Here is a 20845-nt window from a genome sequence, read left to right on the forward strand (position 1 = left end):
TCCCGCTGTTTTCTCCCAAAATTTGTAACCAAAGTTGAGATCCGGGCTCTGCTCTGCTTTCCGGTGCGCCTGAAGCTGCCAATTGAAAACTTTATGTGCCAGTTGAGGACTTTATTTGCCCTCCAGGCCTGCGCCATTTTCAAACTGAAAAACAAACTAATTAAAACATTTAATCTTGGATTTGGATCCCGGATCGCCATATTTAATGATGACTGTAGCCTAATGCCCAGAAGACTCTCTATGTTGCTCTCGCTCTGTTTGGAAAGCATGAATAATTTACCCAGGCAGGTCCCGTGTTGTTCGGTCACGTTGCTCATAGTTTTTTTTGTGTGTCTGACTTTTTCAACCCAGGGTAATTTGAACATAATCTGTATTTATATTTGTTGCTTGTTCTTTTCTTTGGTAACCGTTTCTTTATTGTTCCAGGGGGACAAAGAGAGAGCCATGATCATTACTGGCCCCAATATGGGTGGCAAGAGCTCCTACATCAAGCAGGTGGCGTTGATCACTGCCATGGCACAGATTGGCTCCTACGTGCCCGCAGAGGAAGCAACTATCAGCGTCGTGGATGGAATATTTACAAGGTAAAGCGCCTTGCGGTGCACCTTTGTTTCTTTACTCTCCCATGCTTGTCAGTCGGCCGGCTGTGCTGGGGCAGGAAGCGCTGTGCAGATGCCGCTGTAACCCTGTGTTCGATAACACTCCACTGCTCGTTAGCATGCTTTGATGTGAACGGCGCCAGTTCCGTGGGGTACTCGAGGGCAGAAAGGCTCTGCGAGGCCGCCAGTTAATGAGCCCAGGTGTCCTGGGTGTCCGAGGAGAGGTCGCCTATTTTCATATGCATTGTGTTATTCTGCTAGGTCATTGCGTTTGATTCCATGTGGGCCCTTTTTCTTGGCGTGTGGTAATTAAGAGACACCGAATGTCTCATCTGCTTCCCTCTGACCTGCATTTGAAGATGTTTACCAAATAATCGCCGCAGAAAACACACTAATACGGATAAAGTCAGTTTAGGGAATATTTCTTAGTCTTCCAGACATTCAAGCGGTGAGTAAACACTTTTTAAGAGTTATTCAGTAACCTTTTCTTGTTTGCTATAATAAAGCCAAATGTACACGTAGAAAACAAATTATTTTCACACCGATTTATTTAATCACGGTTGCTATTAGGACATCTGACATAACTAAAATGCTTAAAGCAACGTATGTACCACAGTAAATGCAGTTATATGTATTTAGGTCGAGCTTACAGATAGCTTTACCTGTATTTCTTACTTTAACATATACGTAGAGTGTGCTTTGCGTAAATCCACTTATAACCATTTGCTTTTTAGGTCTCGCCTGAGACAGCGCTTTAGCGCTGCTCTCGCGAGAGCTTTTGTTAAAGGGGGATCTGGAAGTGCAAACAAGTGCTTTTCAGGCCTCCAAATACAGTGCATGTGCGCCGGGCGTGCGCACCATTTGGCAGCCTGAAAAGCACTCGTTTGCTCACTATCTGAAAGAAACACTTTAGTTAGATTCCTCACCTTAGAATATCCCCAGGCGTCAGACTGGATCCGGAAGATTTTTCGTCAGCAATACCCCTTGCGCATCGCTAGGCGTCGTCTGCGGCTCCGCGTCCGTCGTCGGCGTCGTGCGCCGGAATGACGTCGTCTGAGTACTTAGACGCCGCCCTCGCGCGCTGACGTCAGTTCTTCTTTTTTCCGCGCCACTAAGCGCAGATCCGGGAGAGCTACCCCTTTAGTCTTTTTTGACTAACTTTTTCGATCCTTTTTGATCTTGTCTCGACTCCGGTGCCGGTAGGGTGCCTGGTTTTAAAGCCTGTGCTGACTGTAGCCGCTTGATGTCGGTTACGGACCATCACCGCCGGTGCCTTTACTGCTTGGGCCTCGACCACAACGCGGAGTCGTGTTCGGACTGCAAGGCCCTGACCTCGAAGGCTAGACGGGAGCGGTCCCGTAAGCTTCTCGAGATTCGCCACTCGGCTCCGCGCCCCTCTCGATCCCGGTCCAGGAGGAGGTCCAAGGATCGGTCGCGGAGCCGCAGCCGACGTCATCATCGGTCGTCGGGATCCAAGTCTTCGGGTAAGTCGAAGCACTCCAAGAAGTCCAAGAGGCGACACCACTCTTCGAACTCCCCTCGCCAGTCGCGCGACTCGGCCGAGGGTCAGGGTGGTTCCACCCCCGCGGCTCCGGCAGAGCCGCAGGCGCCGCGCAAGTCCCCATACCCACCGGTCCCTGGGACTGACGCGACGCCGGCGGAAGTCAGTGCCTTCCTCTCGGCCATGAGGAGCCTGGCTCCGCCGTTGACGCCCGCTGGCGCGCCTTCGGGCCCCGCGGACCTGACTGGGCAACCATGCCTGCCGGCGGCTCCGGCCCCGGCGCCGTCGACGGCTCTGGCCTCGACGCCGCAAGCGCCCGAGGGACCCGTTCCCGAGTCCCCGCCGACGCCGGTCGACCTCGACACGCCTCCTCCGCCGGCGTCGACACCGGTACCACCTCCGACGCCGACTCCGCTCGACGTCAAGCCCCGGTTCAGCCCCGGTCCGGGCCCGGCGCCGATACGGCGTCGATGGACGCCGCGTTCGGCGCCGCTGGGGACACATTTTGTCTATCGCCCGGCTCCGATCCTTCCTCCTGCATACCAGGAATCGGATGATGGGGGCGACTGGGAGGGATCCGAGGATCCTATGGCCGCTCAGGCTCAACTGTCACAGGACTGGGCAGATGAACTGGGGGAGGCCAGTGGTCCGGATACCTCTCCGGACACTGGATTCATCTCTCCTCCGACTGTGGCTTCGGAGGAGGGTGCTGCTTTCTCTGTGGTGCTGCGCAAGGCGGCCGCAGCCCTTGGGCTCGAGCTACCTGCCGTGGCTGTGAGGACTAACGTCCTCACTGAGGTGCTTCAGTCTGCAGCAAGCTCCACTGAGCCTCTGCTGCCATTCAATGAGGCCCTCACTGACGTTCTGCAGGGCATCTGGTCCAAGCCCTCCACAGTTCCTCCTGTGGATAGGAACGTCGCCAGGCGCCACCGCCCTGCTCCGGGCGACCCCAGTTTCCTGTCCCAACACCCTACCCCCGAGAGCCTGGTTATCCAGGCCTCTACCTCCCAATCCTCCTTCCCGACCGCTCCGCCGGACCGGGATTCCAAGAGGCTGGAACAGTTCGGCAAGAAGCTGTTCTCCTCCCTTAGCTTGGGTCTGCGGTCTTTGAACACCGCCTGCCTCTTGGACCGTTATTCCCACTCTCTGTGGGATACGGTGGAGGACGTGCTGCCCCTGTGTCCGGAGGAGGTCCAGACACGACTTACCCAGGCTCTGGCCGATGGGAGGGATGCAGCACGACATGCTATCCGATGTGGGCTTGACACTACGGACTCGCCGGGTAGGGCGATTTCTACCTCAGTGGCGCTTAGACGTCACGCCTGGCTGCGGTCCACGTCCTTTTCGGGCGATGTCCAGAGCACCCTCATGGACATGCCCTTTGATGGCACTCGCCTTTTCGGCGAGAAAGCGGACAGTGCGCTGAATCGCTTTAAGGACTCCCGGGCTACGGCCAAGTCCTTGGGCCTCTCGGCCCCGCGGTCGCAAACTTCCGCCTTTCGTCCCTTTCGTGGCCAAGGAAGGGGTGCCTCCTCACGTGCGCCTAGCCACCAGCCGCAGAACCAACCTGCGCGCGGTCGCGGACGTGGTTTCCGCCGAGGCGGTTCTGGAGGACGACGCGGTCAGCCCACATCCACCCCGGCAGCATCCGCCTCAAAGCCTTCCTAGTCCGAGCTTTCAGGCCCATTCCACGCCAGTGGGCGGCAGAGTTCGCCATCACCTGCTCCACTGGCGGTCCATCACATCGGACAGGTGGGTGCTGCAAATCGTCCGAAGGGGCTACTCCCTCCCCTTCGAGACGACCCCTCCAGCCATGCCACCGCAGCACCACCGTATCTCGGGGGATCATTTGAATCTTCTCCACGAGGAAGTTTCGGCCCTCTTGGCCAAGGGGGCCGTCGAGCGCGTTCCGAGCCCAGAAGTAGGTCGTGGTTGTTATTCCCACTACTTTCTGGTTCCCAAGAAGGGCAAAGGGGGCCTACGCCCTATCTTGGACCTCCGGAACGTCAATGCCTTCCTCCGGAAGGAAAGGTTCAAGATATTAACTTTGGCTCAGGTTCTAGCTGCCCTAGACCCTGGAGACTGGATGGTAGCGTTGGACTTGCAGGACGCATATTTCCACATCCCCGTCCTGCCGGCCCACCGGCGTTACCTGCAGTTCACGGTGGGTCAGGAGCACTTTCAGTTCACCGTGCTCCCCTTCGGCCTTACCAGTGCCCCTCGGGTGTTCACGAAAGTGATGTCGGTGGTCGCAGCTCATCTCCGCAGATCAGGGGTTCCAGTCTTCCCCTATCTTGACAATTGGTTGTTGAAGGCGGGCTCGCCCCAGACAGTCGTCTCCCACCTCCAGACTACGGCGGATCTCCTGCATTTGCTGGGATTTTCCATCAACGTGCCGAAGTCACACTTGAGTCCCTCTCAGGAGCTCCTCTTCATCGGAGCGGTTCTCGATTCGGCGCAGTTCCGGGTCTATCCGCCGGAACAGCGGGTCCGGGATATTCAGGCCCTGAATCCCATCTTACGGCCTCTATCCTGGGTTTCGGTCAGGCTAGTGTTGCGGCTTCTGGGGCTGATGGCCTCCTGCATCCTACTAGTGCATCACGCCAGGCGGCGCATGCGGGCTCTGCAGTGGGACCTGAAGTTTCAGTGGGCCCAGCATCACGGCAACCTGTCCGACCATGTCTTGATCTCGGAGGGCACTGCAAGGCAGTTGCAGTGGTGGCTCACGGACCGCGATTGGGTCAAGGGCAAGAGCCTCTCCCTTCCCCAACCGGAGCATGTCGTAGTGACGGATGCGTCCCTCCTGGGATGGGGTGGCCATATGGGAGAGGCGGAGATCAGAGGCCTCTGGTCTCCGGCGGAGTCTCGTCTCCACATCAACCTGTTGGAGTTGAGAGCGATCCGACTTGCACTGAAAGCCTTCCTTCCCTCTGTCAGGGGAAGTGTTGTGCAGGTGTTCACAGACAACACCACCGCCATGTGGTATTGCAACAAACAGGGCGGGGTGGGGTCGTGGACCCTTTGTCAGGAGGCTCTGCGCCTCTGGACGTGGCTGGAACACCAGGGCGTCACCCTAGTGGTTCAACATCTGGCGGGCTCTCTGAACGCCAGAGCAGACGAACTCAGCCGCCGGTGCATGATGGATCACGAATGGTGTCTGAACTCCGAAGTGGCGCAAGGTCTCTTTCAGCAGTGGGGAGAGCCTTGGTTAGATCTATTCGCCACCGAAGAGAACGTGCAATGTCAGCAGTTCTGCGCGTTGGAATTTCCAAGGCGGCACTCGCTCGGCGACGCTTTTCGTCACGAGTGGAGTTGCGGTCTGTTGTACGCCTTTCCGCCTATACCACTTCTGCCCAGAGTGCTGAAGAAGATCAGGCACGACCGGGCCCAAGTCATCTTGGTGGCTCCGGATTGGGCACAAAGGTACTGGTATCCCGAGCTACTCAGTATGCTGACCGATCCTCCGATGCGTCTGCTCCTTCGGGAGGATCTTCTGTCGCAGCAGCAGGGGACGGTCCTCCACCCGAACCTGTCCAGCCGCCGCCTCCATGCGTGGAGATTGAGCGGCGGCAGTTGATGCCATTTGACTTGCCTCCTGAAGTCTGTGATATCATTCTGGCAGCCAGGCGTCCCTCCACAAAGACGGTATACGCCTGCCGGTGGAACAAATTTGTGGCATGGTGCACAGCAAAGGCTGTGGATCCCCTTTCCGCCCCTCTTTCTGAGGTTCTCCTCTTTCTTCTTTCTTTGGCCCGGCAGGGCTCTGCCCTGGGCACCTTGAAAGGTTATCTTGCTGCCATCTCTGCCTTCTTGCGGCTTCCTGATCAGCCTTCTCTTTTCAAGTCCCCTGTAGTTACACGCTTTCTAAAAGGCATTACTCACACGTTCCCTCCTGTCCCTTTTGTAATGCCTCAGTGGGACTTGAATCTTGTTCTCACATTTCTAATGTGTGCTCCCTTTGAGCCTCTTCATAATTGTCCTCTTCGTCTGCTGACGCTTAAGACTGCTTTTCTGGTAGCCATCACCTCGGCTAGACGGGTGAGTGAGCTCCAGGCTTTATCATCAAAGCCTCCTTTTCTCTCTGTTCATCCGGACAAGGTTGTCCTTCGGCCTCGTCCCTCCTTTCTTCCGAAAGTGGTGACTCCATTTCATCTTGGGCAGTCTGTCACCTTGCCCACCTTCTTTCCGCCTCCGCATCCTTCCAAAGAGGAAGAGAGGCTCCACCGTCTGGACCTAAAACGTGCGCTCTCCTTTTATCTGGACCGCACAAAGCAGTTCCAGGTGGACGACCAACTTTTCGTTGGATACGTGAGTGCTAAGAAGGGGAAAGCTGTGCACAAACGGACCATCTCTCGGTGGGTCGTTTTGTGCATCAAAATTTGTTATTCCTTGGCAAAAAAGGACCCTCCTGTTGGGCTGCGCGCCCATTCTACTCGGGCCACAGCAGCTACTACTGCTTTGGGACGGGGTGTCCCTTTGCAGGACATATGTCAGGCGGCGACGTGGGCTTCGCTACACACGTTTGCCAGGCATTATTGCCTTGACAGCCAAGTCCGGAGGGATGGCTTCTTTGGCCGTTCTGTCCTCCAGGACTTTCTGGTGTGATCTTGGTTCGCAGACCCACCACCCGGGATGGTATTGCTTGGGTATCTATTCTAAGGTGAGGAATCTAACTAACGTGTTTCTTTCAGATGAACAAGTTACTTACCTTCGGTAACGATGTATCTGTAAGAAACATTAGTTAGTTAGATTCCTCACCGACCCACCCATCCTCCCCGTTCTGCGAACTGACATCTAGGGTTAAGGTTATCCTTTTCAGGCCCCTAGATTTTATTTTTGGCACCAGTTTCGGTCTTTGCATGGCTCTGCGTTCCTGGCGCGAAAAGCTATGTACAAGAACTGACGTCAGCGCGCGAGGGCGGCGTCTAAGTACTCCGACGTCATTCCGGCGCACGACGACAGACGCGGAGCCGCAGACGACGCCTAGCGATGCGCAAGGGGTATTGCTGATGAAAAATCTTCCGGATCCAGTCTGACGCCTGGGGATATTCTGAGGTGAGGAATCTAACTAACTAATGTTTCTTACAGATACATCGTTACCGAAGGTAAGTAACTTGTTCTTCACGGCCGCAGAATTCCCAGCGATGAGATAATGGACTGGGAAATGCATGTTTATGGCAAGGGGTCCTCGCTTGATCTTGTCTGCTAATTAGTGCCACATGGTGTTTGGAGCACGTGCCGTAGGAAGCGCTTTCCCGCAAGACAGTCATCGTGAAACAAGTGCTGAAATTGGATCGGAAGGCGGTAATGGACGACATGTACATTTGTAAACTGGTTTTGTTTCGCTTCTTTTACTATACTGTATGGTTTAAACATGAGCGCCTCCAGTTTTGTCTAAGGAAGCCTGGATAGCGCGTCCATATCCGCTCTTATATGCCATTAGCACGCGACCTTTGAAACACTCGTATAACTCCTAAAAGCCTACAAGCACAGAAATGTAGTCGAGATATCTTCGCATGACAGTAACCCTCAGGGAGACATGATTTACCTTACCCGTTTTCTCACCCCCTCCCACAAACTATCACCACGGCCAGTTTACAATCTTGTAGAAGCGCAGGGCTCGGTGACAGCTCAGATTGTGACAGAGTGGGGTGGGCTGCCCTGGAGGCCTCTGTCTGCATCACAATTGCTGAAGATGTGTCTCTTTCCTTATCCCCTCCGATTGCCCCCTCCATTGCCCTAACCCCCAGCCTGCCCCTCCCTCCGCTGCAATACTTTTATCTACTTCTTTCTGTTACAGTCGGGGCCACCGGAATTATGTGCATCTGTGGCCACCGTGTTTTCGGCATGATTATGGATTTGTGGGCATTTTTCACATAATTCGTCATCTGCTATACAATCTACAGATTTTAACAACAACTAAAAAATGTCCAACTCAAACAGAACAAACTTTATTAAAATCACAGGATCTCTGTTTGCCGTGCAGTGGAAGGCCCTATGGTACGGTTGACGGGTCATCTTTCAGATGCTTATGACTGCGTTTGGATGTTAAACTGGTAATGAGGTGCGACCTTTGCCCAGACAGTGATAATATGTGAAAAAAATTATAAAAACAATACTATCTGAAAAGGTACCGCATTAGGTCGCATAATTTGCCCTTTCTTGCAACATAAATTGGCCCTCCCCATCGCATAATTTGGTCCTTCTCTGCCGCATAATCTTGCCGCATAATTTGGGCCTCACCTGCCAATGGCCTGGTAATAATCCTTTGCAGAATATGTACAACCCGAAGCTTTGTGGGATGCATGCAACTTTCATAACGACTGTTCGATTAGTCTGCCACAGTAGAACACACATGCAGAGGCATGCAGCGTAATCTCATATTAACTCCAATAGTGCACTGCATGTGTTTACTCTAATTTTGCACTTCCTGAATTCTGGAAACTCCGGGGTGTTCAAAAATGTATACAGTTTCCCCACATAACACACACCGCCAATTAGAGACATTTCTCTACTTTGTGAATTTCACTCAGTACTTCACTCCATCAGTTTACATCAGTTCTGCACTGCATGAATGTATCCTAATTCTACACTCTTATGATTGGACAAGTTTTACACTAAACATGGTATCTTATTTCCAGCAACTTGTTAAGACAGCAATATAAGGTGCCAGAAATGGTTATAACATTTTTTTATTATAACTTATACATTTTCAACGTGCTGCACAACATTCACAATGCGATAGAATGTTGATTGTAATAATGCTGTATCGAGTAGAGTCTAAAAATGTGTTTTTAATTATGTGGCATTGCGTGCTTTTATGTGTGGTGTGTGTTGGATTTAGTATAATGTTACTATGTGTTATGTAATTTTGTGGCATGTAAATATATGTTATTAAGTGTTATTATGCATGGTATATGTTGCATTTAGTATAGTTTAATGATGTGGTATAAGTAGGTGTTTTTGCGTGTTGTTGTGTGTAGTGTATTTATATTGTATTGAGTAGAGTGTCATAGTCGGCAGCTCTGGACTTACGTCACATCCACACCGTGTCCATTGTACATATCAAGCTGAGGCGCGGCTATGCATTTGGGATAGTATTACACAACAATCACGTTTGACAGCAGGCACATTCGCAAAGTGCACACACGTGTTCTATTTGACAAATGTACACTCTTGAGACTTATGGAGGTGACCGGGAGTTTGTGACAAAAGTCTCTAATGTTGACAGAGGACACCATTAACCGCTGCCTCTCGCGCCACTCTGTAGTAAGCTGGATTTCCCTTCTGTGGCTGAGATATATGGAGATGACCGGGAGTTTGTATTAAAGTTATTGTGGAACGCCCCCCTTTAATCTGAGTGTTTACCAACTCTCTGCAGTGTGCGGAAGAGTATACACGGTGCCCCGCTGCTTACCAATGTGGAATGTGTGTTTTGCGTGAGCAAGTATTTTAGTTTGGAGCTCACTCCCGACGTCGCAATCCCCGACATAGTTGTTTGTTTACATTTTTTTCCCCAACAAATATAGTCCATTTGTGTCTTAGCTTGTTTTACTGTTCAAAGCTGCCAGTGGCATGCGGCTTAGTGTCGCTTTGCAAAACGGACCGATGGTAAATATGTTTAAATAAAAGGGGCGACAGTACCTTAAATCTGGACTCAGCTTGCTGTGATACCAGCGTTTAATTCTAGTTTTAAACAAAATGCCGTCTTTAATTTCTGGAGAGTGTAAACCAAAATGAATTTGTTGTAGGTAATGTTTGCTTTTGGAATGCATGTTGATGGCATTGTTAAAAGGGATATTATCATGTCAATGCGATTAACATGCACATCAGACTTTCAGCAGCCACACTGCAGCGCGCCAGCCTCCCGCCAGCATCGCTTCAAGGGGTCATCCGAGTTTATGCATGCAGCCCTAGCTGCTTATCTGAAGTAGCCCAGGGAGGGTTCACTCCTAAAAGACCCCCTGCCTTGTTTGTAGTTTCAGAGAGGGTGTGGCGCATCCGGCTATGCAGCAAAACATGACTGGAATATGCCTGGCGGAGGTGCGCATTGAGAGTGTTCTTATAGGACAGCAAAATGTAGGCAGTGTAAACAAGCATTTGCAATGCAATAGGTCTCGCAGTTATACGAGTTTGAGCTATTGGCATTCTGACAGTGCCTTTTATTTATGTTTTAAAAAAACCAAACTTAAATAAAAAGCATTGTCATTTACAATGCCAATAGCTCAAACTCCTATAAATGCGAGACCTATTGCATTGCAAATGCTTGTTGTGTTCTTCTTGTAGACATTGGCTTAAGACATTATTTGCATCTCAGGTCAGCCCACAGGTCTTTGAACCAGTGGCGGCCAGCAGGGATCGGGGAGGGGGCGGGGGATGTAAAAAAATCAAATAAAACTTACCTTATCGCCGCCAAGTCTTTCCAGTCTCTCCTTCCCATCAGGACTCAGCCTGAACAGGAACCAGGAAGCACCCAGGCTCCCCTGACTGATTGCTGTGGTTCACTTTCAGCCAGGGAATGGGGGCCTGGGCATGTTCTCCACGCGGGCTGTACTGCAGCCTGCAAAGGGCCGTCCAAGTATTCATGCACACTTGGAGTGGGTAAACCACTCCTCCCCTGTCCTGCTCTGAGAGCAGAGCAGCCCCGCCCGCCGGACTGCAAAGTAGCAGGAGCAAATAAAATGATAATAGCATTTAGTTATTGTCATTTTTTTTCCCCTTTAGATACACTGCTTAAAAGCAGTGGGACGATGCTCCTCCGCCACTGCTCTGACCTCATTCTATCGGCGATTTATATGTCGGCCTGCCCCATCCTCTCTCTGCGGTTACCGCTGCTCTTGCACCCTTCCCTGACCTAAGCTCAGTCTCTTCCGGCTTTTAATTTGCTCATCTGATGCTCTCACACATTGCCCCTTCATGCTATCTTAACTTGTTTGTATACATTTTTAGCAAGGGCCCAGTTGCTGCCCACTGCTACCTGGCTTCTTACATGAAGTGTGTGACACCCCAATCATACTTTATTATTCATTTTCCATTGGTAAATGACCGCTGTCCATCTTGAAGCAGTAAATGAATATAAAATATAATAAAAGAGAGCTCCACGTTGTGTGTACATCCACAGAGGCCTGCTTTTATTGGTTTTGTTATGTTTTTTGACATAAAATACTCAAAGATGGCTGCTGTCTGTGCACATGCTTAATGCATGCACGGCTACTGTCTTGAAGTGGGTTTACAATAAAGAATAGCAAAAACTATTGAGAGATGGTTGTCATGTGCACACATGCTTATGCATGCGCAGCCTTCTTTCAGTGGTTTTTCCCATAAATATTCAAACACTGGCAAAACCAATAGTTCTGAACACTGGTGTCAACGGCAAGACAGTTTAGCTTTGCCAGTGCTTATTCCTGTTGCTTTACACACTTTAGAGTTTGTTTGTCTTACATTTTGTGGTTAGTGTGTACACCACCACAGTTACAATACTCTTAGGTGGCAAATCTTGGTTGTCCCAAGACGGGCTGTAATTTTAGGCCGTGCCTAAAGCATGTCCTAGATATGTTTTTATGCAGGGACGTTTCTGTAGAGGACTTCTGTAGATATCCCCTTTACTATGTGGTTCACCTCATGTCATCATTTGACGGGGAGTCTTTTTTTTTTAGCATCATACCAGAATTCTACTGCGTTGCCTGTGTGGGGTGTTTATCTCCGTTTTCTTCCTAGAGTCCTTAAAAGCTAGTGTTCACTTTTGAAGTGCGTCTTATAGGGGATCTTAGACAGGGCTTTAAAGGATCGCCTAATGAAAATGCAGCAGAGGCTGAACTTGCATCTATGAGGTGACTACAAGCAGAGACCAGGGTATATTTGTTTGTATTGCAGTGCAGTCGCAGTTTGTTACTGTTTGGATCTGTTTGTTCTCCTTATACCTGACTGTTGCCTGTGTCTTTACTGTATCTCTGTTTTCATGATACTTGCAGTGCTCTTTCTCTCTCATCTGTGTGTTTATAATGTTGCTGTTGGAAATGGCCCTTTTTGCAGGGTTATCCCCAAACTGTTTGCTTCTTTCTCCTAATTTTCTTGACCTGTTTTTGTTTGTTTTAGGACTCTGGGCACTTTACCACTGCTGATCAGTGATAAAGTGCATGTGCTCTCTGTGTAAATTATGATTATAATTGGTTATCCATGATTGGCATGTTTGATTTACTGGTAAGTCTCTAATAAAGTGCACTAGGTGTGCCAGGGCCGGTAAATCAAATGCTACGAGTGGGCATACAGCACTGGTTTTGCCACCGACCTGAGGAGCCGTGTAAATGTGTCTCAGACCTACCACTGTAGTGTCTGTGTGTGCAGTTTGTAACTGGCATGTCGACCTGGCAAGATCACCCCCTTGCCAGGCCCTAACCTTCCCTTTTATTACACATAAGACACCCTTCAGGTAGGCTCAAGGAACCCCCATGGGCAGGGTGCAATGTATGTGAAAGGTAGGACATGTAGTGGTGTGTTTGACATGTCCTGATAGTGAAATACTGACAAGTTCGTTTTTCACTATTGAAAGGCTGTCTGTCCCATAGGGTAGAATGGGAGATATCTTACAAGTATAACTTCCCACTGGGACAAGATAGAGGAATAAAGTTTAGGCTCTCTGAACTCCGAATTTAATAAGACACCTTTTTGTAAAGATGTTTTTTAAATTGTCAATCAATCGATCAGGGCAATTGTAAGCGCGCTACTCACCCGCGAGGGTCTCAAGGTGCTGGGTGGGGGAGGGGTCATCAGTTCCGTTCAGCCGAACAGCCAGGTCTTGAGAGCCTTCCTGAAGGTATTCAGGAATGGGGTGCATCTGATTTCAGTTGGGAGCTCGTTCCAGGTCTTAGTTGCGATGTGGGAGAAGGATCTTCCTCCTGCTTTGGCTCTGTGGACGCGGGGGGTTTCGGCGAGGACGAGGTGGGCAGACCGGAGGTTCCTTTTGGATACGTGGAAGTTGAATCGGTCATTGAGGTATTGGGTGCCGGTGTTGTGTAGGTATTTGTAGGTGTGGATGAGTATTTTGTAGGTGACTCTCCTCGACAGGTTGCCAGTGGAGTTTTCGTAGGTGTTGGCTGATGTGCTCGTGCCGAGGGATACCAAGGACTAGTCTGGCGGTGGTGTTCAGAATCGTCTAGAGCTTGCGCAGTAGAGACTCGAGGGGGATCCATTTGAAGGTCTTGCAGAGTATGTGGAGGGTGTTGAAACAGCTGGAGGCGACGGCATTGACTTGACGGTTCATGGAGAGGGATGAGTCGAGTATGATGCCGAGGTTTCTAGCGTGGTCCGTGGGGGTAGGTGGGGTGCCGAGGGCAGTGGGCCACCATGTGTTGTTCCATGCCGAAGGGTTGTTTCCGAGGCCAAGGACTTCTGTCTTCTCCGAATTGAGCTTTAGACAGCTGTTCCTCATCCGGGCTGCGACGTCCTGCATTCCTTCCTGGCAGTTGAGTCTGGTGGTGGCGGGGTTCTTGGTGAGGGAGAGGATGAGCTGGGTGTCGTCCGCGTAGGATACTATGATGAGGCTGTGCTGACGGACGATGGCGGCGAGGGGGGCCATGTAGGTGTTGAAGAGGGTTGGGCTGAGCGATGATTCCTGTGGGACTCCGCAGTTGATTTCCATGGATTTGGAGAGGAAGGGCTGCAATCTGATCCTTTGACTTCTGCGGGTGAGGAACGATCAGATCCAGTCGAGGGCGGTTCCTTGTATGCCGGCGTTGTGTAATCTGGCTGTGAGTGTGCAGTGGAAGAAAGTGTTGAAAGCTGCTAACATGTCAAGTAGAATCAGGGCTGCGGTGTGGCCTTGGTCTAGGAGGGTGTGGATGTCGTCTGTGGTGGCAAGTAGGGAGGTCTCGGTGCTGTGATTGCTGCGGAATCCAGACTGCGAAGGGTCGGGGACGGCGTTGTCTTCGATGAACCTAGTTAGTTGTGTGTTGAAGGTCTTCTGCGTGACTTTTGCTGCACAAAGGGGAGGAGCGAGATGGGCTGGTAGTTCTTAAGGTCCGATGGGTCTGCTGAGGGCTTCTTGAGCAAGGGCCTGACTTCTGCGAGTTTCCAGTCGTCGGGGAAGGTGCCGATCTCCAAGGAGGTGTTGATGGTGCGTTGTAGTTCGGGTGCAATGGTGGTAGTGGCTCTGTGGTAGATGTGTGGTGGGTAGGGGTTTGTGGGGGGCCCTGAGTGGATGCCTTTCATGGTTGAGGCGGTTTCTTCAGTCGTGATCGGCATCCAGGAGGAAATGCTGGCTGGCTCGTGTTGCCGGCAGTCGGGGTGGCTGCGGAGTCCTGTTTGATCTTCAGGTGGAAGTAGGATCCGAGCTTGTCGCAGAGGTCCTGGGAGGAGGTGATGTCCGTGGCTTCGCTATGGGGTTTGGAGAATTCCTGGATGGCACTGAAGAGTTCCTTGGAGTTGCTGGAGTTGGTAAGGATTTTGTTGTGGATGAAGGTCCTCTTGGTGGTTTTAATGTGTTGGTGGGATTTTGTCATGCCGTCCTTGTAGGTGGTGTAGTTTTCAGGTGTCTTGTTGTTTCTCCAGTTCTTCTCCAGGCGTCTGCAAGTATGTCTGGCCTCTTGGAGGTCGGTGGTGAAACAGGTGCCTTTCCTGGGGCACTGTTTGTCGGGGTTGCGTAGCGGGTCGAGCTTGTCGGCACAGTTGGAGATCCACGTGTGAAATTCCCTGGCTGCGAGGTTTGCGTCGGTTGTGGTGGTGGGGGTTGTGCGGTTGAGGGTGGAGTTGAGTAGCTCCTCGGTGACTCTGCTCCCGTTTCTTCACGGGGGTCGTGGAGCGGGTTTGGTTGGCTTGGGTTTGTCGACGAGGAAGTGTACTCAGTGGTGGCCGGTCCATTGGGGATGCGTGGTGTGACTGAAGTGGGCGCTATTTCCTCCTACGAAGATGGGGTCGAGGGTGTGTCCTGTCCTGTGGGTCGGTGCGGTGACGAGTTGTTTCAGTCTGATGTTGGCCAAGTTGTCACGGAGGGTGGTGGAGTTGGGGTCGCTGGGATTGTCGCGGTGGAAGTTGAGGTCTCTCATGAGCATGTAGTCCATGGCGGCGATGGCGTGGGGTGCGACGAGGTCAGTGATGGTGTCAGTGAAGAGGGCCCGTGGGCCGGGTGGGTCTGTAGGCGATGGTGCCGCAGAGTATGGAGTTGGGGCTGGTGTGGATCTGGAAGTGCAGGTGTTCGGCGGCGGGGAAGGTTTCGCTGGAGGTGGTGGGAGCTTATGTATGCGATGCCGAGGCCGCCTCCTAGGTGGTTGAGGCAGTCCTTCCTCTGGATCTTGTATCTGTCTGGGATGGCGATGTTTGGGGCAGAGGAGAGGCGTTGGTACAGGTTTCCGCGAGGAAGGCTACGTCGGGTGAGACTGCATCCAGGATGTTCCAGATCTCCACGGCGTGTCTGTGCAGGGAGCGTACGTTGAGGAGGATGCATTTTAGGGCGTTGGTGGTGTTGGCGGCCAGGGCGGTGGTGAAGGTCTGAGGCAGTGGCTGCAGAAGAACTGGCCATGGGTTGAGTTCGGCGGGGACAGTTGGCAGTTGTTGTTTCTTCCGGGGTTGAGTGCGATGATGGTGGCTGCGTCGTATCGGTGGATGGTTTGAGATCCAGGGTCCCTGGCGCTGGTCGCGGTCGGGTCCCGGACGGGCGCAGACGGGCTTGCCTTTGGTGCTCCAGCGGAGCGGCCACTATTAAATAGGGGAGGGACGTACAGCTGGGAGGCGGGAGCGGGAACCGGCGGGGGGAGGGGCCGCAGGGGCAGCAGCAGCGGGGAGGAACAAGCAACAGTAACAGAGCGCTGGTGACAACGGGCACAGAATAAAGAACGGGCACAGCAAGGAAACAGTCAACAGTGATTAAAAAAGGGCAGGATACAGAGCGGACACAATACCTGAAAACACGGGCACAGAACAAAGAGGGGGCACAATCAGACACAGGCAGCAATAATTAAAGAACAGGCAGGATACAGAGCGGGTAAAATACCTGAAAACACGGGCACAGAACAAAGAGGGGGCACAATCAGACACAGGCAGCAATAATTAAAGAACAGGCAGGATACAGAGCGGGCACAATACCTGAAAACACGGGCGCAGAACAATTCCTAAAAGATGGGCGCAGAACAAGAAGGGGCACAATCACTCAGAGTCAAGAAACGGGAACAGCGAGGCCTGGGCAACCTCGAACACCTCCTCCTGGGTGATCTGGAGGTCAGCGGCGGTGACACAGTCAACGGAGCTGCTGGGGAGAGAGCAAGTCTCGAGACCAGAGGTCAGAGGTTGTGTGTTTGAAAATGCCACTTTTAGAAAATAGGCATTTTCTTGTTTAACCATTCTGTGTGCCTCTGTCTGTTTGTGTTCTGACTGTCGGGCTGGGGATGTGCATTCACTGTAGACAGTCACTGGGTGGGGCAGTTGAGTTGTGCTTGGCACTTCCTGGATGACTCCGAGCTGAGCTGAATAGACCTTGGCTGCATTTAGAGTAGCGGCAGAAAGTTTCCTTGCACCTGGATAGGGCCTGTCTCCCTTGCAAAATGCTGTCATCACCCCTGTGGTCATACTGCACCAGTGAGGACAGAACTGGTTTGGACTGGCCTCAGAGACCCTGGCACAAAGAAGAACAAATACCAAATGGAGTATAAGGAGTGGATCTTAAACCCCAGAATTTGAGATCACTTCAGGACTCAAGAGGAACTTTTGCCAAAGAGAAGAGCTGGAGTTAGAGCTGTGAGGAGGAGTACTGCCCCTTTGCTGTGTGCTGTGTGGGACTAGCCTGCTGTGGCTGCTTCTGCCAAGGAAAGGACAAAGACTGGAACTTTGCTGTGAACTTATTTGAAAAAGAATCTCCAAGGGCTTGTGTGTTAGCCTCCTGTTTGGAAGTCTCAGGGACACAAAGACTTCACCCCCAGCTCCCCTGAACTCTATTGCTGCGAGTTCTGCCTTGCCAGGTGGTGCCTATTCCAGTTTTGGGCCTCTGGAGGTTGTTCTTGCTGTTGGGCGCTGGATCCAACTTGAAAGAAGCAAGATGCCGCGGCCTGCATCAAGGCAGCGGCACTGCTCGTGAGGTGCACGATGCACCGCCCGGCCTGCACCGCAGCTCCGTCGCCCTTTGACGCCTGCAGACGCCAACAGTTACCGGCAATCCCGACTCCAGCGCTCACACTGACTCCGACTCCGCCAGCACCTGCATCCTGTTATCATGGTGCCGATAACCACCGAGGGTGACTTCACAAACTCACCGACTTTGCATCGCCTCACCGGAACTGACGCCTCACCACCAATGCAACCAACATCCCCTGTCCTGGATTCGACACATCGCCCCTCGCGGTCATTACGCCGGGCCTCCCCCCTGTCAGTCAGGGAGCCGGCACCGACGCCTCACCTCCAGGACGCCGTGCATCGTCATAGACTTCGTTTCCAAAGGTACTGTTTGTTTGCGGGTCCGTGTGGCTCCATGCTCCATGCCAAGCACCTCGCGGTCAGCCCCGTAATTTGTATTTATTGGTGTCACAACATCGTAATAGCCCCAGATGGAGCCATTTATTTTCTATAAGCTTTATTTTGGAAATCACTGTTATGAAGTGCTATGTTACTACAGATTTGTTGGATTTTTGTCGTTTCGGTCTTGTTGAGTTTAGATAAAGATACTTTTTTTTTCTAAACCCTATGTGGTGTCCATTTGTGGTGTTATCACTGAATTACTTTGTGTTTTGAGCACAAATACTTTACACATTTCCTTTAGGATAAGCCTGTCTGCTCGTGCCAAGCTGCCAAGGGGGTGAGCAGGGTTTATCTAAAGGGTTTATCCCTCTTACCCTGGCTAGAAGCAAGGGTCCCTACTTGGACAAAGGTACCTACCTCATTTTCTATCAAGGACTGGATTCTGAGATGGTCTGTTTGAGCTCCCTTCTTGGTTGCAACAGGATAGGTTGACCTCTCCCATTACCCACAGTGCCACTCTGCACAGAATTGTATACAAAAAAGGTCTCTATTGTCTCCTAAAAAGGGTCCCCGTAGCCTTGTAGCAGTCTTAGTAGAAGATTATGATTAATACTGAAGAAATCAGCAAGGCACCAAACTACTCCTTACATTACTAATGTAAGAAGAGATAAGCAAGAAATCCAGCCATAGAATTCAGAATAAGATCAAATTACTAGAAGAAACATCTGGGTTAAAAAGTTGCAAGGAAGTAAAGAACAGACACACACTAAGGGAATTAATGTGTTGTGCTGCATCTTCATCTTGTGATTGCTCCCTATATGTGGTTTTAGCAAGAAGTGACATCAGAGGAAAGTACTCTACTTAATCTTATATTGGTAACCTTGACTAACGTCCTGTAAACATATCCCCACCTTGATGACTAGTTACTGGAGTTGTCTCTGCTTCTTTTTACAAAGGCTTCTGGGTAGGGAAAGCTGGTGACAGCCATGCAGTCCCCCACCATGGATTTCCCTAGGTGTCTAATTTAAAAGAATTTATAGGTTTGCTAGGTTTCCATAGATGCTGCCTGAGCAGGGCCCAAAATCTACAGCTAGCCACAGTACTATAAAGTTCAGTTTTGAGTGGAACAATGTGATGTGTCTATGTTGCGTTTTGGGCCTTTTCTTGCTGTTGGCACTAGGCCTACCCACTGAAGTGAAGTACCATTTTTCGGGAGACATGTGGAAACATAGAATAGTAGAACGTTTGCTATTACCAGTTGGATGTTGCTGCATTTGCGCCTTCCAAATGTAAGCCAGTGTGTAAGAAAGAAGATATTTTGAATAATGCTCTCTAAATCACATGTCAGTATGGGTGCCCACAAATTCAGAGATGTACAAATAACCACTGTCCTAAACTTCAGATCTGGTGCCGATTTTAGAAATACATAGGTTTCCTTTTTTCACTCTACATATTTCACCATATGAATTGTCTATACTTGGTACACAATAAAAAAACATTGTGCAGCTCAGTTATTGGCTGTGGGGACTTCGGGATCTTGAATAATCTTCAAACCCTATATATCCCCGCAAACAGAAGCGTCTAGCGGACATAATGGTGTATTGCTTTTGTAAAACGTCTATTGTGACAAAAAGTTACAGATGAAAATGCTGTCACAAATAGCAATTTTTCCTACTCCTTTTAAATCTTTCTTTATTTCAACAGTTAGTTTCTTTGGGAAAAGCTTGAGAGATCTACACATATGATCCCTTGCTGAATTCCGAATTATGTCTACTTTTAAAAAATCTACACCATGCATGTTTCTGACAGCTGGGGACTTTAGCACTTCAAACGTTTTGTTGTAAAAAAAAAAAACAGCACTTTTTTGCATAGCACTTTCTTCCTATTTTGCCCCAAAACCTCAAAATGTAGCTATGTTTTACCTCTTTTCTTGTGTTCCCCTTTAAGTCTCCAGTATGTTGGGGGAAAAAAGGATGTAGATTTGGCATGGATACCCTATGTGAAAAAAAGGTAATGGAGGCCAAATTGCAGAGTACCCCATATAGCTAAAAAAAGGGCTCAACACTTGGAGCGGGAGGGAGGGAGCCTCAGCAGTTAAGGTGTTAAATGCTATTCTGTTTTTCTAACTTTTTCCCCCTTCTTTTTAAATGTATTTATTGAGTTTTCTGAGAAGCAATAAACAGAAGGTCCACAGTTATTACAGACGCATGTATGCACTGTCTTGAATTGCTTACATCTTTGACAAAGGTATCATGTACAATGCAGTCTGAACCGGTACTTTTGAAACATTCTTTCTCGAACATAAGGCAAAAGAAGAGAAATATGGTGGAATGTGCATTACATCTTAACCCCTGATAGGTATCCATTTTACAAATTGTAATATACAACATGAACTTGATCTTACATCAGGTTATCAGAGCACAATCTGTTCACAACACAGTTGGTAGCTTAGTCTGGCAGAGCCCGATGAGTAGCATGAAATGCATATTACATTCACAATATTGCTGCCCTAAAATGATATGGTCATTACAGCTTTGTTTGTCTATTTTCAGCCGTTGTGTCTACTGGATGAGAGAGTAGGTAGCTTTTCAAAGGGTCCCTTATATCTTTAGGACGTAATGCCATGGGGAGTAATTCAGCATAGTTATTCATTTGTTCTTGACAATAGATTAAGTCAGTGATCCATTGCTTATATTTTGGAGCCCTCCCTTTTTCCCATCTACATGCGATTTGCCGTTCGGCCAACAATAGTGTTAAAGCAACATATCTACGATATGGCTTGTCTATGAATTCAGTATATCCCAACAGCGCTAGCAGTGGAGCGTGCACCAAGGTTAATGTCGTCATCCGCTCTAAAGCCTCAAAGATCTGTCGCCAATATTCACGTACACTTGCACAGCTCCAAATTCAGTATTTCTAACTTGATGGGATTTTTATTGTTTGGTGGTTTGACTTTATTACTGTTATGATACTGGATAAATACTTTACACATTGCCCTAGCTATCAGGGTAATCTCAGGTACATTTAGTGACTTTTGGGGTTCACCCTGACAAGTTAGTGTTATTCCTTGAGGTGGGCAGCCACTCACCCCAAATAATAATCCCTGTACTTACAATAACTAATTCAGATAATAAGATGTCACCAGAATCAAAGGATCAATATGATGAGAAGATGGAAAACACGTGGATAAAATGTTGCATACAACAAGAACAGTAAAACGTTTGTAGTTCCATGAATTGCATTATAATAGAAAATGTCTGCAGTTCATAAATAGAAATAGCAATATCTTGAGTTGGATTACAGGAGC

General features: G+C 49.9%; 1 protein-coding gene across 3 annotated transcripts in view; it reads left to right on the forward strand.

The window, feature by feature from the left end:
• The window catches only part of MSH3 (mutS homolog 3), a 2607526-nt gene that overhangs the window by 1929384 nt on the left and 657297 nt on the right, over positions 1 to 20845 (forward strand). For all 3 annotated transcript variants that reach the window (XM_085632401.1, XM_085632403.1, XM_085632402.1), the window contains one exon: positions 427 to 584. In XM_085632401.1, coding sequence (XP_085488527.1) covers positions 427 to 584 — 158 coding nt within the window. The remainder of the gene's footprint in view (positions 1 to 426; positions 585 to 20845) is intronic.

The sequence above is a fragment of the Triturus cristatus genome, chromosome 2_1 (genome assembly GCF_964204655.1).
Source record: "Triturus cristatus chromosome 2_1, aTriCri1.1, whole genome shotgun sequence".
NCBI classification, from domain to species: Eukaryota; Metazoa; Chordata; class Amphibia; order Caudata; family Salamandridae; genus Triturus; species Triturus cristatus.